This window comes from Canis lupus, chromosome 23 (genome assembly GCF_011100685.1).
Source record: "Canis lupus familiaris isolate Mischka breed German Shepherd chromosome 23, alternate assembly UU_Cfam_GSD_1.0, whole genome shotgun sequence".
NCBI classification, from domain to species: domain Eukaryota; kingdom Metazoa; phylum Chordata; class Mammalia; order Carnivora; family Canidae; genus Canis; species Canis lupus.
This window is the reverse complement of record NC_049244.1, coordinates 12,496,954-12,515,168: the sequence shown is the minus strand read 5'-3', so window position 1 is coordinate 12,515,168 and position 18,215 is coordinate 12,496,954. Positions and strand designations below refer to the sequence as shown.

Below are 18,215 nucleotides of genomic sequence, written 5' to 3'. Positions count from 1 at the left end.
ACTCCTGCGTATATACCCAAGAGAAATGAAAACATATGTCATTTTCAAATATTTGTCAAAAACACATGTTCACAGTGGTTCTATTTATAAGGGCCAAAATTGTAAACAGTTTAAATGTCTATCAACTGATGAGTAGACAAAGAAAATGTGGCATATGCATAAATGGAATTTTATTCAGTATTAAAAAGGAATGAAATAATGATAAATGCTACAATGTGAATGGACCTTGAAAACATTAAAGAAGGCATCTACTGTATGATTCCATTTATATGAAATCTCCAGATAGGCAAATCCACAAAGACAAAGCAGATCAGTGGTTGCCTACGACTAGGGGATTAGGAGGGAAAAAAGACATTACTGCAAATAAGGTAGAGGTTTCTTTTCGGGAAGATTAAAATGTTTTAAAAATAGATCATAATGGTTTGCATAATTCTGTAAATATACTGTAATACTGAACTGTATACTTTAAATGAATGAACTTCATGGTATGTAAACTGTATCTCAATAAAGCTATTTAAAAAAAAAAAGCTCTTGGTAACTATACCTGATTTTTTGGCGGATGGTGGTAAACCACTGCTTCCACTTCCAGCTCCACCTCCAGGGCTACCACTGCCAACCCCAGGGCCTCCTGGAGAACCAGTCTTTTTACTCAGCAAACTATTGAAGAAATTTGCCAGGACACCTTCACTTGTAGCTCCAGCTATTGAAAAAACAAAAGCCAAAAAACTTTCACTCAAAACATCAGATTCTTCTATATATTATTATTATAGTAATCACATATAATAATTAATACTTAAAATTAATTAATACTTAAAATTTAAGAGCTGTGTATTTTTTTTTTTTTTTTTTTACTTATTTATTCATGAGACACAGAGAGAGGCAGAGGGAGAAGCAAGCAGGCTCCCTGCAGGAGCCTGATGTGGGATTCGACCCTGGAACTTCAGGATCACGCCCCGAGCTGAAGGCAGACGCTCAACCGCTGAGCCACCCAGGTGTCCCAAGAGCTGTGTATTCTAAACTCAAGTCTGGTTTTGAGCCAGGGTAACGTCTATTCATATGTAAAACAAAATATCAGTAAGCTTTAAGAATATAATTATTTAAAAAAATCAGAATGATTTATTAATTATTCTTTTAAAGATTTTATTTATTTATTCACAAGAGAGGCAGAGACATAGGCAGAGGGAGAAGCAGGCTCCCTGTGGGCAGCCCAACGCGGGACTTGATCCCAGGACCCCGGGATCACGCCCTGGGCCAAAGGCCGATGCTCAACCACTGAAGCACCCAGCCTTCCCCAGAATGTTATTTTTAAAAACCAAAAGCATTTAAATGGATGTTAGATGCTGCTATACTTTCCTTTTGACAAAGGTTCTTCAAACATGTAATTGTTGAGAAATGTCTGCCTCAAATATTACAAAACGCTACCTAAGCCTTCATGAAAACAGGTAGAAGTTTCAAGAGATAAAAGGGTAAAGGATAACATGAAACAATTCACAGAAGGAAAATACAAGTAGAAAGGAAATACCAGGGACAAAGTTCTTACTAGTATTTAAAGAATGCTGATTAGGTTGTGGCAAAGTTGCAACACTCAATGTTGACTTGTAAATTGAATAAGCCATTAGAAACACATTATTAAAAGACAAAAACATGTACAAACTCTCACCTATTAATCCCACTTATGGCAATTTATTATGTTTATAGCTTTTTTATGTATTAACATGAATTTCTTCAATGGTCTACATAGGAGAAAGATTAAATGTAATACAAAATTTTCATAAAGCTTATACCATAGACATATTATAAAAGTTTGAATTTTGATTAACTATGAGATTATATCAACAGAGACAAAGATTAGAAGCTATTGCACAAAAATGAAAACAGCTATGGAAAAGGTGGGAAGGTAGGTAGATTTCCTTTTAGTGTGAAATGTACTGTGTTGTCTTTCCTAGGAATAGAGAAAATGTACCTTTCATGTTTGGATCAATTTTTTTGGACCCAGCAGGGATGGGTGACACGCTGGCAACATTGGATGACACAGATCGGTTTGGTGTTCGAGGGGAGCCTCCTGGGACTCTTGGTGAGGCATCCTATGTAAAAATAAGAAAGCCATAATTATCAAAACCTGAAACATCCAACTTCACAAAAGTGATTATAAAAAGAAATTACTTTTTAACTGTCCCCCATCTGTTCTACTGGTACTTTTATTCTACAAGCCACTGCTAGAAATGTTTAGCAATCATGTCCTCAGTATCAGAAAATATCAGAGACCCATCACATTTAGAATACAAATTCTCCTTCAATGAAAAAAGAACATATTGAATAATGGAGTGTGATTACAAGTATAAGCATGGGAGTCAGATCCGGGTTCCAATCTGAACTTTCATCCTACTAGATAAAATCTCAGTCAAGCTATAAGGTCCTCCAAGGCCTCCACTTCCCCACCTGCAGAATAGGGCTGGTAGTACCTGCCTCACAGGGCTGTTGTGAAGATTTATTTATACAGTAACACATATAAATGTTTCCACATAGTAACTGCTGTGTGACAAGACAAAATGGATCTTTAGGATTTAAATATTTTTTTTTGGATTTAAATATTTTTAAAATGAGTGAAGTTTATCCTTTAAAATGTCACAAATTCCAAAAGAATTCTTGATTCAAATTTATATCAAAGCACACCCATATGAGACATGTCTATGATTAAGGAAAAAAGAAACTAAACCAATAATGTATGGCACTTTAATAATTTTGTCAAAATCTGTAATACTGACCACAGGCCTTCCAGCTGCAGTTGGTGGTTGCTTTGCTAAAAGGGACTGAAAAACACAAGAGAGTCCTAGGTTAGAAACTAACAGCATGTATTGCTGTAGTTTTAGAAATATGTAAGAGCAGTTTACCCACTAACAATACTAAACCTGCTTCTGATATAATTTCATACCTGTAGCTTCATAAGAAACACCTGGTCATCTTCTGCCACAATTTCCTTCTCATGCACAAACTGAAATGAGCAATGCATAAATGAGCAAGTCTAGTATATTATGCTGAAACCATTAATAACATATTCTCTAGATTAAAAAAAGATTTTTCAATATAAACATTATCAAATTATATTTACATAAGTGAGCTGCCTGACCCAAGTTCCTACAGTAAAGCTGTTCAATAATGATCTGCAAAAGTATGAACGTTTGATAGCTGTGCTGTTCAATACTGTAGCCACCAGTCACCTATAGCCACTGAGCATTTGAAACGTGGCTACTGTGGGGCACCTGGGTGGCTAAATAGGTTAACCATCTGAGTCACGTCTTGATTTCAGCTCAGGTCATGATCTTGGGGTCGTGAGATCGAGCCCCACGTCCAGCTCCACACTGAGCGTGGAGCCTGCTTGAGATTACCTCGCTCTCCTCCTCTCTCTGTCCCTCCTCCACCTCACACCCTTTCTCTCGAAAGAAAGAAAGAAAGAAAGAAAGAAAGAAAGAAAGAAAGAAAGAAAGAAAGAAAGAAAGAAAAAGAGAGAGAGAAGGAAGGGAGAGGAGGGGAGGGGAGGGGGGGAGGGGGGGGAGAGGAGAGGAGAGGAGAGGAGAGGAGAGGAGAGGAGAGGAGAGGAGAGGAGAGGAGAGGAGAGGAGAGGAGAGGAGAGGAAGATGGAGAGAAAATGTGGCTACTGTGACTCAGGTACTGACATTTTAATTTTATTCAGTTTTACTTAATACGTTCTTTTTTTTTTTTTTCAAAGATTTGATTTATTTATTCACGAGAGACCCACACAGAAAGAGAGAGGCAGAGACCCAGGCAGAGGGAGAAGCAGGCTCCATGCAGGGAGCCTGATGTGGGACTCAATCCCGGGTCTCCAGGATCACACCCCAGGCTGCAGGCAGCGCTAAACCGCTGCGCCACCCAGGCTGCCCAGTTTTACTTAGTAAGTTCTTAGGCTACATGTGACTAGTAGCTGCTGTATTGGACAGCACAACCTTAGAGTCCTAGGTATATTAATCATGCTTATAAAATATGCTAACCAATAGTTAGGTGTTTTAAAAGTGAAAAGCAACTTGCCCCTGGTTTCTCTGAAATAAAAATATAATGGCTCTTCTACCTGCAGAATAATCAGGCAAAAAGCAGCAGCAACCATCTCCCACTTCTACTCTTTCTGTACAATGCATGCCATGGGTCTATTTTCCACCAGCAGCCAGAGCAATCCTTTTCCTTTATCACTCCTCTGCTCAAACTTTGCCTCCAGTTGCTTTCCACCTCACTCAAGATGAAATTCAAAGTCCTAACTGCGCCTTCCTTCTCCTATCAGTCTGGCCGGCCCTCTTCTTCACTCTTTTCCAACCTCTTTGCCCTCTGAATACATTCCTGCCTCAGGACATGGGCATTTTCTGCTCCATCAGCATACAGAGCCATTCCCTAACCCCTTCTTCTTCCTTTTTTTTTTTTTTTTTAAGATTATTTATTTATTGAGAGAGAGAGAGAGAGAGAGAGGCAGAGACACAGGCAGAGGGAGAAGCAGGCTCCATGCAGGAAGCCCGACACGGGACTCGATCCTGGGTCTCCAGGACCATACCCTGGGCTGCAGGCGGTGCTAAACTGCTGTGCCACTGGGGCTGCCCTCCCTAACCCCTTCTAAAACAGCATCCCTCCATGTGCCACTGCACTCCCTCACTCTCCCCCACTGGGCTTTATAGCCACAGCACTTATCAGCACTTGAGAACTGGCACGTACACCGATTTACTATTGCAGTATTGCCCTATTTAGCACCTAGTGCCTAAACAGGGGCTCAGGAGATATTAGTGGGATGAATAAAAGACAACCTACAGCGTAATTCTCCTGGTAAAAGAGAATGCGAAAAACAGCTGTTGGTTTTTTTTCCTTGACGTGTGCATTTCTTTTAAGAGACTTCTATACCAAATAGCATGCCAAGTGATTTTTCACTTGTTATTAATTCTCTTGTTTCTAATTACCCACAGAGGACAGATGCTCAATATCAATGTTTCGATTTTTAGTAAAAATCTTATTACATGTTAAATGAAAATTATTTTTCTTAAAGCATATCCACTTAAAAGCCACTGAGAAGTACTATATATAAACTTATTATTATTATTTTTTATAAACTTATTTTTATACAACTTTCTGGAAACATCTGTAATATCTGACTATAGAACATGACCTATTATTTAACATGAAATCAAAATATGTGAAAGAGGAGCACTTTCTGAAAGATTAAATAGTCCTATGAATAACATACAACAAACAATTAAGACTAAACTGGAAGCTTGCGGATAGCTGTGGGCTACCACAGGTTAACTAGTAACTATGGAGAAGATTCCAGATCTCCCTTAACAGATAGAAGCTAATATTTATTCTAACAATGTTTTCTTGGGTTTTGGCTGAGTTCTAGGATGGAAAGTTCACAGCTTCAACCTACTCAAACTCTTCAAGATCCATATATTCGCTACAACCAATCCATTATTTCCATTAGAATATGGAATCTGTACTATTTTCTAATATAAATATGCCAAAGGCTAAGAATTCATTAACTGAATAGCTAGTTTATATTTTGATAACACAGATCTTTATTTTAAATTGACATTGGAAACATCCAAATTATAATTAGAAAAGCTCTTGATAGGAAAGGATCCTCTTACCTAACTTAAAATTATGGAACTCCCCCCACCACCACCAGGTTTAAAAGACTATACATACTAAAACTGTTACCTTTCGGACAGGTGGTTTAGTTATAATGTCTTCAAAATTATCTTCTGCTTTTAATGTTTGAAAATTTTCATGTAATATTCCTATTTTCTTATCATTATCCCACCCTGCTGGACTGGAAAAGAAATGCATATGATAAATCTCAAACATTTATATTGTCATTCCTTCATTAAACCCATGATCACATTAAAGGGAATGTATCTAACCAATTATGAAAAAGTAATCAGCTTTTGGGGCACCTGGATGGCTCAGAAGGTTAAGCATCTGCCTTCAGCTCAGGTCACGATCCCAGGGGCCTGAGATTGAGCCCTGCATCCAGCTCCTTGCTCAGTAGAGAGCCTGCTTCTCCCTCTCCCTTTGCCCCTCACTCCTGCTCATGCTCTCTTTCTCTCGACTCCAAATAAATAAAATCTTAAAAAAAAAATCCAAAACTAATCAGTTTCTTTTTTTATTATAATGCTCAAGTTATAGCTTACTGATTTCTACTTAAAAAGGTTCTTAATCTTCCTGATTTTAAAAACACACAGTTTGGGGGGTGGGGGGTTAATTATTATTACCTCTCAATGTATTCACATAACTATTTACTTATTTTTAAAGATTTTATTTATTCATGAGAATACACAGAGAGGAGACAGAGAGAGAGGCAGAGACACAGGCAGAGGGAGAAGCAGGCTCCATGAAGGGAGCCTGACGTGGGACTCGATCCTGGGTCTCCAGGATCATGCCCTGAGCTGTAGACTGCGCTAAACCGCTGAGCCACCGGGGCTGCCCTTCACGTAACTTTTTAAAAGCATGTTTATACACTGGGTCCTTTATGTATCAAAACCAATCAAAGAGTAAGTAAATACACTGATATATGCACTCAACAGTTTAGCTATATATATAATAGTAAGGCCTTCCAAAAAGGGCTTAGGCCAGCAACAAATCTAACAGGCAAAAATAAATTGATCAAGGCAGGTTATGAATAAATCAATCTAGGAAGAGATTCTCACCTGTGCATCATGGAAAGGTCTATTGAGTCTCACCTCAAAACCAAACATGAGGATTCACCATCAAATTGCAGCAGTGACACATGATAAAACAATACACTTATGAGTATACTTACATAAATACTGCATCTTTTTCCACAACAACAGCAGGAATTTTATAGGGAAATCCATACAGTTTCTGAACAATATATTTATATACTAAATCTATATTTTTATTTTCTTTTACTGAAGTGTAAATAAGCGCTGCACCATCTGAATAATGCTGTTAAAGAAATTTTTGGACAAATTCCATGAACAGATACAATAAAATTCTGTGTTCTCAACTTAACATTTACATGCATATTGATTTCAAAAATAGTTCCCAAAGGTACATTAGAGGGTAATCAAGAATTTCAAAAGCACAGAATACAGAAAGACTAAAATGCAAACAGCAATCTTTACAAAACTTAATTTAGGAGGCAAAAGTCTCATTAAGCCAAGAAAATAAAGGTAAATTTAGTAATACTGACACTGCTACTACCTCTACGTTTAAAGCACAAGAGGTAATTTGCTTTGTGTTTAACCTTCCTAATCCTCATGAAGAGAGCTATTATTTATCGATAACTATTTTGCTTGCATATTAAAAAAAATGGTGTCCACTAGTATCTCTTGTGGTTTTCACTAGTCACAGGAATTAGGACTTGAAGAGCAAAGCTCAGGAGACCCACTGAAGAGAGATGATTAACCAAGAGGTACTTTCAGGAAACTTTCAGGCAAGATTCAAAGCAAAAGTTGATTTCATGATCAAAACTTGAGGTAACACCACCTCACATAAGGATGTATTAGTTAAAGCAGACTCTAACTTGGACCTCTTAGCCAAATGATACAGTAGATCCAAAGATCAAGAGAGGCATGTGGAAAAGGGGCAACATGACTACTGACAGATGAGGTGTGGTCAGAGTGGCTATCAGAAATTCTACAGCCACTGCTAAGGACCATGCTCTAGTACTGCCCACTATGTCCTGAGATGATGACTCAGATCAAGGAGAAATGTTGGGAATGGTCAAACTTCTACTTCTGAGCTGGGCTACTCATGAGTATGAACCAAGGCTTATGAATCTATGAGTGGTATCGCTAAATATGGCTTATAAAACTTGATAGAAACAAACATCTTAAGTAAAAGCTTAACTGTGTGAACTTTTCATTAACGAGTGATCTTTTCTCATGAGAACCAATTTATGAAATAGCTGACAAATTTGCATTGCAGGAAACATTTACAAAACTTAAAGATGATTTTGAACTGTTGCCTTCACACAGATAAACACACACACCCCTCACCATCTTGAAGTGACTTCTCAGTTTGTATTCTAAAATCAGTGGGCTCTACTCAAGGTCTGTAATTATTTTATTTTAGTTAATTTATTTTTTAAAGATTTTATTAAAAAATATTTTATTTTTTATAAGACTTTTAAATTTTTTATTTATTCATGAGAGATACACACAGGCAGAGATATAGGCAGAGGGAAAAGCAGGCTCCCTGTGGGGAGCCTGATGCAGAACTCGATCCCAGGACCCCAGGATCATGACCTGAGTCAAAGGCACATGCTCAACCGCTAAGCCACCCAGGTGCCCCTTTAAAGATTTTATTTATTTGACAAAGAGAGTGAGCACAAGCAGGGGGAGCAGGAGAGGGAGAAGCAGGCTCCCTGCTGAACAGGAAGCCTGACATGGGACTCAATCATAGGACCCTGGGATCATGACCTGAGTCAAAGGCAGATGCCTAACCCACTGAGCCACCCAGGAACCCTGTCTGTAGTTATTTTAGTGGACAGTCTTCCTTCCTGATTACATTTCTGTATGTACATTTTCAAGAACAGCATTAAATAAATGTTTAAAGAGACTGCTTGTTGAGGTGCCTAAATGTCTCAGTCAGTTAAGTGTCTTCCTTTAGCTCAGATCATGAGCTCAGAGTCCTGGGATGGAGCCCCCACATTTAGTTCCCTGTTCAGTGGGGAGCCTGTTTCTCCCTCTCCCTGTCTGCTGCTCTCCCTGCTTGTACTCTCTCCGTCAAATAAATAAATAAAATCTTAAAAAAAAAAAAAAAAAGACTGCCTGTTGCCAAATGTGCTAATCTTCAAAGATAACAAAAAACTCTATAGACATCTACTTCAATTACTCCCACTTTTTGTCTTCTTTTTGTAGACCAATACCCTTCAATTCAATCCAAGTCAACTATTAAATGACAGGAGAAAAGAAAGGGCCACGGAAAGGACAAAGTACTGAGGTGAAAAGGGGGAAGGGAAACTGCCAGTGTCAAGTGATCTTATTCATTATCCAGCTAGGTTTCAGTGGTCCTTTAATTAAGTGTCCATTAATGAAAACGAAAAACTACAGACCCTATAAACATGTATACATTACTTATGATTCCTATCTTCTCCTAATGTCGTCATTTCTTCATTTTTCAGACCCAAAAGCTTTGCTTCAGGAATGCAACCAGGAGGAGTAGGTGAGAACAGCTCTCCTCAGTGCACTCAAGCTGTGACAAAGTTTTCTTTCTTTCTTTTTTTTTTTATAAAGATTTTATTCATTTATTCATTAGAGAAACAGAGAGAGACAGAGAGGCAGAGACACAGGCAGAGGGAGAAGCAGGCTCCATGCAGGGAGCCCAATGTGGGACTCGATCCCAGGACTCCAGGATCATGCTCTGGGCCAAAGGAAGGCGCCAAACTGCTGAGCCGCCCAGGGATTCCCAAGTGACAAAGTTTTCAATAGCAAATTCTCTTAAAAGCTTTCATTTACAACCCTCACTTTATTCTTCTTTTAATCATTATTGTTATTCAGTGGCTCCTCTAATCCTTGCAACCTAGACAAGATGCCTTGTAATAGGTTTTCTAACTTTGTGATCATCAAAAGCACCTAGAAAGCTTTTTTAAAAGCAGAGATTCGGGGCACCTGGGTGGCTCAGTTGGTTAAGCGTCCGCCTCCAGCTCAGGTCATGATCCCAGGGTCCTGGGATTGAGCCCAACATCAGGCTCAATAGGGTGTCTGCTTCTGCCTCTCCCTCTGCCGCTCCCCCTACTTGTGCTCTCTCACTCTCTCTCAAATAAATAAATAAATAAATAAATAAATAAATAAATAAATAAAGTCTTAAAAATAAATAAATAAAAGAGATTCTTCAGCCTCATCTTGAAATGTTCCGATTCAGTAAACCTTAAGCAGGGTACAGTCAGATTTTGAAACCACTGCTTTAGACTATGGGTGGAGATGGTAACATAGCGAACATATTAAAAAATGAGAACACACAAACCTAAATATTGATCTTGCCCGACCACCACTCCCAATAAATGAACACTGCTTTGCAATCAGAATGTTTACAACACCAACTCATTAAAATTTTCCACAAAAGACTGATAATCCTTTAAAACACAGCAAATCAAAGTTATATATTTCAACACTTGCTTTTATAACTCAAAATACCCAGATGTAAATGATTTGGGAGCTAAAATGATATTTCAAACCAGAAGCAGAAGGAAAAAAGTTTATGGAATTTCTAAAGTCCATCAATGTAATTCTCTTAATTAAAAAAAGCAAACAAACAGGTTAAGGTACAACTGCACCGATCAATGTAGTAAAAGGATACATTGTAAACAAAACTTCCGGATATGTGACTGAATAAAATCAAAATGCTCATCTCTGTAGTCATGTTCTTTTTCCAATACACTAATGGCATCACACTGTTGAGTTAAAATAATTTTAAAAAACCAACAACATTAACTTTAATCAAAGTTAAATATAATGATTTAAACAGTTCAGTTTTGGGTGGGGGAATATCACAAAACTACCACTCTGATATGGTGACTGAATATTAGAATATCAATTACTCCTATCTGTCTAGATTCTTTCAGTTGCAGTCAAGACTAACGAATAATTTTTTAAAAAAAGTATTGATGTCCACGTTCTATTGAATATTGAAAACATCAAAGTTTTGGTACATAAAGGAATGAAGAGTAACAGGACAAACAAATGGTCGCTCATACTTGCTGACTCAACTCCTTTTGACTTGAAGTTTTAAAGATCTAAACTCTATGCCAGTTCTATAAAACACGGTATATCTAGGAGTCTGTACCTTTCTCTATTTCCTCTTTGCTTCCTGTTTATCTGGTAACTTCTTAATTGACCTTCATTTCTTTTCTGGTTCTTTTTTTTTTTTTTTTTTTTTTTTTTAAGATTTATTTATTTACTCATTCAGAGAGAGAGAGAGGCAGGCAGAGACACAGGCAGAGGGAGAAGCAGGCCCCATGCAGGGAGCCCGATGCGGTACTCGATCCTGGGTCTCCAGAATCATGCCCTGGGCTGCAGGCAGCGCTAAACCGCTGCGCCACTGGGGCTGCCCTCTTTTCTGGTTCTTTTGTTTACTCTTACTACAATCTTATCAACAGCAAAAAAAAAAAAAAAAAAAAAGAAGGTAGGGGAAATGACAGGCTATTTTTGAACTGTCACTTGTACAGTCAATGAAACAATTCTTAATTCTGCTAGCTACAGAAAAATGTTACAAAAAATAAAACATATACAAATTACTTCAACACCTTTTGGAATTGAAGGTGTGAAATCTAAAAGTAACCATTTAATAATGTTCATTATATTTAATATTAATTTGGGGTCAAATCTGATATGTAATTTTTTGCTATGCATATATACATCATACAAGAGTCTCTGTATAATCATGATACAGCATGTTTGTCCATTTTATAGAACACAGAGTAATTATTTCATATTACTAAAGATATTTATAATTATTATATATAGTTATATATTTATAATTATATTGACTTATGACAATTTTGGTGAAACATAATAGTTTAGTAAAAACATTTTTTAAATGAAATATGAGGATCTGGACTTAAGGCAAGACACTTAGTCTCTCTGAATCTCAGTTTCCAGACTCTTTAGGTAGAATTGAACCACCATTATTTCTCCATCCTAAGACACCTCTCCCATCCCCCTACACATTTTAAAAGGTTCTGAGCTAATACACAACTGATGGCTGGCTAATAAGCTCTTTTGGCTTGAAAATTTTATGAATCTGACTCATTTGATACTAATTCAGGTCCCTTTAAACTTAACATTTTTCCTTTGAAAAATAAGAGGTTTTTATAAGAGGCAAGTTGTAGTGTAAAATGGGGAAGTATCTACCAATAAACAGCTCTTTGTCAAACAAAATAAAACAAAAACCACACACAAAATAATTCTAGTGTGTGAATTTAAAAAGTTTTACAGAAAAGGTGCAAGTAACAACTACTTATTTGAAAAGCACAACCACTATTTGAAAAGCAGATAACAAATTTTGTTTTAAATGCTACCCCATCCCTTTGTTATAATTTTTGTAGTGTTTAAAATAAAACTTAAGCTAGATTAAATTTTTTTATCATTTTCATTACAAAGATGAGTAAGTGCCATACCTCCCTTCAATTACATGTGCAAATTGTTACATGTTATAAAAAACATTAATAATTTTAGATCACAAAAAGGTTTATATGTTCTGTCATTTCCTAAACCATTCCATGACTTACAAACAATAAAGATACTACTTAGGACCATATGGGAAGAAGATGAACTTGAGTTAGAAATTATTTTTTAAAGGAGATTTGATGTTATCATAAAGTATATACAGTGATGGAACTAAACAGAATTTGGTAACAGCAATCTTATCAGAACCTCCTTAGTGAATAAATAAAAAGACCTTGATAACTGCATATTAAGTTTACATAATGAGTGCCAGTAGGTGTTTAAGTCGATTTTAAGTGCATAATCTTCTGCTATTAGGATATTAGTATATCACAATTTAATGTGGAAAGTATTTTTTTTTTTTTAATTTTTATTTATTTATGATAGTCACAGAGAGAGAGAGAGAGAGAGAGGCAGAGACACAGGCAGAGGGAGAAGCAGGCTCCATGCACCGGGAGCCCGACGTGGGATTCGATCCTGGGTCTCCAGGATCGCGCCCTGGGCCAAAGGCAGGCGCCAAACCGCTGCGCCACCCAGGGATCCCTGGAAAGTATTTTATAAAAATTAATACTGAAATTATCATCTTTCCTGTATTTATTTCTACTCAATTGACTGGACATTGAAGTCTAATTGAAATTAGGAATATGAAACTCAATCACAGAATATCTGAAGTAACGTTTTCTTTTAAGGAAACTATGATTAAAAAAAAAGGAAACTATGATTAAGATCACATAACCAACATGTGATTATCATTCAATATTTTAAAATATTATTTCTATTTGTTAAGAAAAATTATCTAGAAAAGTTAGTGTGACAACTCTAAAAGGAGGCTGGAAAACAAAACAGTTGTTCACCCTTGGTTAACACCAGTAGTAGAATCTCTAGGAAGGAAGCTAACCTTTGTGCAAACTACTAGTACTGGGATGCCCAAGTTATGTGTAAGTGTATCCGCACCCAGGGGTAAAACCACACTGTCGTCTTTGTCTTCCTGTGACCCAGTATTTCTTCTCTGAGGAGAGGCTGGAAAATCTTCTCCGGGCTCTACATATTCTTGGAAGTCTCTAATCACTGAAAATCAAGGTAAACAATTTAACACATAGTTTAGAGACTGCTTTATTTCAGCAGGTAGTTTTTTCTACCATAATCTAAATATGTATTTTGAGGCTTTATATACAGTCTTATGTTAAGAAACAAAAAGGGTTTGAGAAATCTGTTTCAAAGATAAGACAGAAAGAGGAGATCCACATTAATTATGAGGAGGCAGATTATTACACTGAGTGGCTTCAATGAGTTGGGGTTCAATGCAAGCCTGATTCTGTCTGTACGAATTACTTTAGGTACGTCACTATCTAGTTTTGCCTCTCTACGTTCTCTAATTCACAGAGGGCACTAAGGGGATAAACAAATAGTGTGTGTGTGGTGGTGGGGCAGTGTTCCACAATTTAGAAGTCAGACCTAGGTGATTTTCCAACATTCTTTTTTCTAAATCCTTTACTCAGGTCTCCTTTTTACCTAGGTGTAATGCTGGGCCATATTCACTCTGTATCCCTGGTAAGAATTAATGAGATACTACCAATGCTGATAAATTTTTAGAATTCATTTGCAAGTCTGTCAAAACTTTCACTTAACAAAAAGTTAATGGGAATGTATTAAGGGCCTTAACAACGTATACCTTGACTCAATGATTATTACTCTTTGAGCAATTATCAAGGAAATAATCAGCGATGCAGGATTTCTATATAAGGCTGCTTTCCATGTTTAAAAGCAAAATAACAAACTGGAAACAAATTATCCATAGCACAGGATTAAAACAGTGTATGAGGGAATTCTACACAGAGCCACAGAGGAGGAAAACTGTCTTAAATTTACATGGGGTCAGGGAAAAGAGAACCCTGAACAGCTGAGTGCAGTTCCTCCAGGAACACAGCAGCATGCATACAACCTTAGCAGACCTGGTAGCTATTACCCTTCAAATCAGAGGCTGAAATCTAACAGTGGTTCTCAAGTTTTAGAAGGCAATAGAGTAACTGACTGAGTTTAGGGTGGGACCCAAGAATGCATTATTTCTGACAAGTTCCCAGCTGTACTGATTGATGCTGATGCTGCTGGTCCCAGGCCCATAAATTGAGAATCGCTGCTATTGTGTAAATTTAGGGAATAAAAGACCTAGGCAATGGCCGACAGGAAAGACAGTCTATAGAGTAAAAGCAGTTACACATTTTTTTTCAGTGACTAAGGACCTATGTTCTCCTAATCCTCTATAATTTCCTAGCATACAAATTCCAGTAAGCTGTCAATTTTCCCCTAAAAATTATAATCAGCTCACATAACAAAGAAAAGCAGCATTCCATCTCTACATTTTCTTAAGCAAAGTACAACATTGGCAAATGAAGAGCTCTCAGTGAAATTAAGAACTGTGACAACTGGCTTATGATTTGTTAGAAATGACCTATATCGTTTTCATAATTCGCTTGAAAATTTCCAATTTAGAAGGGTAGGTACAAAATATGTATTTTGTAAATCATAAAACCAGCTTAACATCTTTGTGTTAACATTTTGGGGGCACATTTCATTTTGACAAGGCTGATAAAATTGCTCCACTTATTAAGAAATGAAAACTGCTGAAAATGAACAGCTGAAGAAAGATTTAAACATTTTTTTAACCCTAAAGACCTACTTCTCAAAACAAACATTTATGGCCTTTTGGCAAAGGAGAAAAGGCACCTCTACTAAAGAGTCTACCATTATGTATAGGTTTCCAATTTAAAACTACATTAAAACCTAGCAAAAAAAAAAAAAAAACCTAGCACACCAAATTGAATTTCAAAAGCAGTAGTCACATGTCTTTCATTGAACCTTATTCAAAGTCAAAAATTCCTACAATTATGGTTGCTAGGACATCAAGTGTTTGAAATCTGTATTAGTATTTCTAGACTACTCACACTTTTGTTCCATTTCTTTCATTTCTTCAGGAGGAATTTTCAATTTGTCAATATGTTCTCTAACAACACTTGCCCATTTCTGTAGAGAATCCAAAGCAGTCCAAGGCTTTGACATATCCACAACCAGCATAACTAGAGTGTCCTTCAGAGAAATGGCATCCAGTGAAAATTTAAGGAGGCCCTTGTGATACAAGTCTCCATCTAAGATCCATACATTACATCTTGTTTGATCTATAACAGACAAAAGAAAGTTACTAAGGCAACAAGATTAAGTTATTTCATTATCCAACTAACAATACTACTTGGTATTTTAGGGCACCTCCACAGAAGAGGTCTCCTCTGACAGGTCCAACCACTTAGGTCCCCAATTTAGAAGTCAGACCTAGATGACAGGTTCAACCACTTAGGTCCCATCCAACAATTTAGTAAAGGCCTAACAAACATTCAGGAAAATGATTTAACTGCCAACATAGAACACCAGCAGCCTCTACTTATTTCTCACGCCAAATGAACAGAGTGCATTACGTTTCTATTCTTAGCATCAAAATATCTCTCTCTTCTTAACAGCAGAGATAGCCATTCATATTCAAGATATCATACACAAAAATGAGAAGGCAAGTGATGTATACAAGAAAAAATGGCTGACTGAAAAAAGCTGGGGAGTAGATGACATTTTTGTGACAAAATGAGATGGTGAAAAGGGAGTCAACAAAACAACACTAGGATACTATTATTTCACTATCTGAGGGGGCAGTTAACTGAAAAATTTAGATTCGTCAAGGATAGCAAGAAAGCTAGTCTGCACACCAGACTACCTTAAGATGTTAAAAAAAAAATCACTATATGAATTTCAATTCCAAACTAATTAAAATATGCCTGCACATAACTATTCACTGACTAGCATGAAAGACTAGGACTCCTACTGAAAAATGACACACTAAGAAAAGTCACTAATATGAGCAGCAGTGCTCTCAGAAAGGCCTCAGGAAATTTGTTTTACATATAAATGATACTCACCATCCCTGTCTTCATCATGAACATTTAAATACAAATATTCCAACCCTCTTCCTTTCTTGTACTCTTCTATTCCCTGAATTTTTCTTATTAAGCTTGTTTTTCCAGCTCCATCTTCACCTGTAAAAAAGAACAACTCTTTTTAATTATAATATGGATTATTTAAGGATGATTTTAGTGTCAAGTGAAAAACCCAACTAGAACTAACTTTAACAAAAAGGTAATTTGATGGACGATACTTAAATAATTATACAGCTGAAGATGCAGACTTCATCTCCAAGATTCTTTGTCCTAGTATCTTTGCCCTTCCTGTTAAGTCTTGTTCTATCCTATTACAAATGGCTTCCACTGTGGGTATTTTTCAGGTAATTCAATAAAAAAAAAAATGATTTTATTTACTCATGAGAGACATGGAGAGAGGCAGAGACATAGGCAGAGGGAGAAGCAGGCTCCCTATGGGGAGCCCGATGTAGGACTCGATCCCAGGACCCCAGGATGATGACCGGAGCCAAAGGCAGATGCTCTACCACTAAGCTACCCAGGTGCCCCTCAGGAAATTCAACTCTTATGCCATCCCAGGTTAATTCACAAAGAACAAAAGACACTCTCCACTGGCTTTCAGTCTGAAGAATCTTAGGTAAAGACTCTTAATTGCCCCAGTTTGGGTCATGTGCTCAGCCATGAGCCACTCATGGAGGATGGATAGTATATCAAAACTGACCAGAGCGGGGAATTGAGACTATAGCCTCACCAAAACCATGAAGTCATAAGAAATATTAGTAAAGGAAAGGGGATAGTAAATTGAACAAGAACAAGGGTAGAGGGAATGTAGAACAGACAAAATGTAGACTTAAAACAGATTAATAGCAAAAACACAAGAAACAAGTGTTGGCAAGGATATGGAGAAAAAGGAACCCTCACTGCACTGTTGTGGGAATACAAACTGGTATAGACAGCACTGTGGAAAACAGTATGGAGGCTCCTCAAAAAGTTAAAAATGGAACTAGTCTCCCAACCAGTAATTGCACTACTGGGCGTTTACCGAAAAATACAAAAGCATTAATTCAAAGGGATACAGACGCCCCTATGTTTATTGCAGCATTACTTACAATAGTCAAACTATGGAAGCAGCCCAAGTGCCCATTGATGAGTGGATAAAGAAGATGTGGTACATATATACATACAGTGGAACTGTATTCAACCATAAAAGAATGAAATCTTGCCATCTGCAACAATGTGGATGGAGCTAGAGAGTATAATGCTAGGCAAAATAAGTCAGAGAAAGACAAATACCATACAATTTCATTCATATGTAGAATTTAAGAATCCAAATTAGCAAAGGAAAAAAAGAGAGAGCAAGAAACAGATTCTTAACTATAGAGAACAAACAGGTGGTTATCAGAGGGGAGGTAGAGAGGACGCGTGAAATAGATGAAGGGGATTAAGAGTGCACATTTATCATGATGAGCACTGAGTAATGTACAGAATTGCTGAATCACTCTATTGTACATCTGAAACTAATATAACACTAATATAAACTAACACTAATTAACACTAATATAAACTAACACTAATAAACTAATATAACAGTATGTTAATACTGTTTGAATTAAAATAAAGAACTTAAGAACATTGATAGCAAAAAAGTATGTGACTTACACTTGGAACAAGCTTAAAAAGTTTAAAACTAGGCTAGCTATTCAATGTTTTGGTGTGGATTTTTAAAATATTGTAAATCTATTTAAATACTATGTATTATTGTCTCATGAACTTAGTTATTAGAAATATAATTTTAAGGGATCCCTGGGTGGCGCAGCGGTTTAGTGCCTGCCTTTGGCCCAGGGCGCGATCCTGGAGACCCGGGATCGAATCCCACATCAGGCTCCCGGTGCATGGAGCCTGCTTCTCCCTCTGCCTGTGTCTCTGCCTCTCTCTCTCTCTCTCTGTGACTATCATACATACATACATACATACATACATACATAAATAAATAAATAAATAAATAATTTTAAAAAAGAAATATAATTTTAATAGTACTTATAATAAAGATGAGTTTCTTAGATCTAAGGACTTATTCCTAGAG

At 36.9% G+C, this 18,215-nt stretch overlaps 1 protein-coding gene across 1 annotated transcript in view; it reads right to left on the bottom strand.

The window, feature by feature from the left end:
* The window catches only part of DYNC1LI1 (dynein cytoplasmic 1 light intermediate chain 1), a 48,192-nt gene that overhangs the window by 7,819 nt on the left and 22,158 nt on the right, over positions 1-18,215 (bottom strand). Inside the window, exons 3-12 of the mRNA XM_038570607.1 lie at positions 16,136-16,252; positions 15,119-15,349; positions 13,075-13,244; positions 10,312-10,405; positions 6,809-6,944; positions 5,707-5,818; positions 2,933-2,992; positions 2,766-2,810; positions 1,964-2,084; positions 545-700 (exon numbers count right to left, since the gene is read on the bottom strand). Coding sequence (XP_038426535.1) covers positions 545-700; positions 1,964-2,084; positions 2,766-2,810; positions 2,933-2,992; positions 5,707-5,818; positions 6,809-6,944; positions 10,312-10,405; positions 13,075-13,244; positions 15,119-15,349; positions 16,136-16,252 — 1,242 coding nt within the window. The remainder of the gene's footprint in view (positions 1-544; positions 701-1,963; positions 2,085-2,765; positions 2,811-2,932; positions 2,993-5,706; positions 5,819-6,808; positions 6,945-10,311; positions 10,406-13,074; positions 13,245-15,118; positions 15,350-16,135; positions 16,253-18,215) is intronic.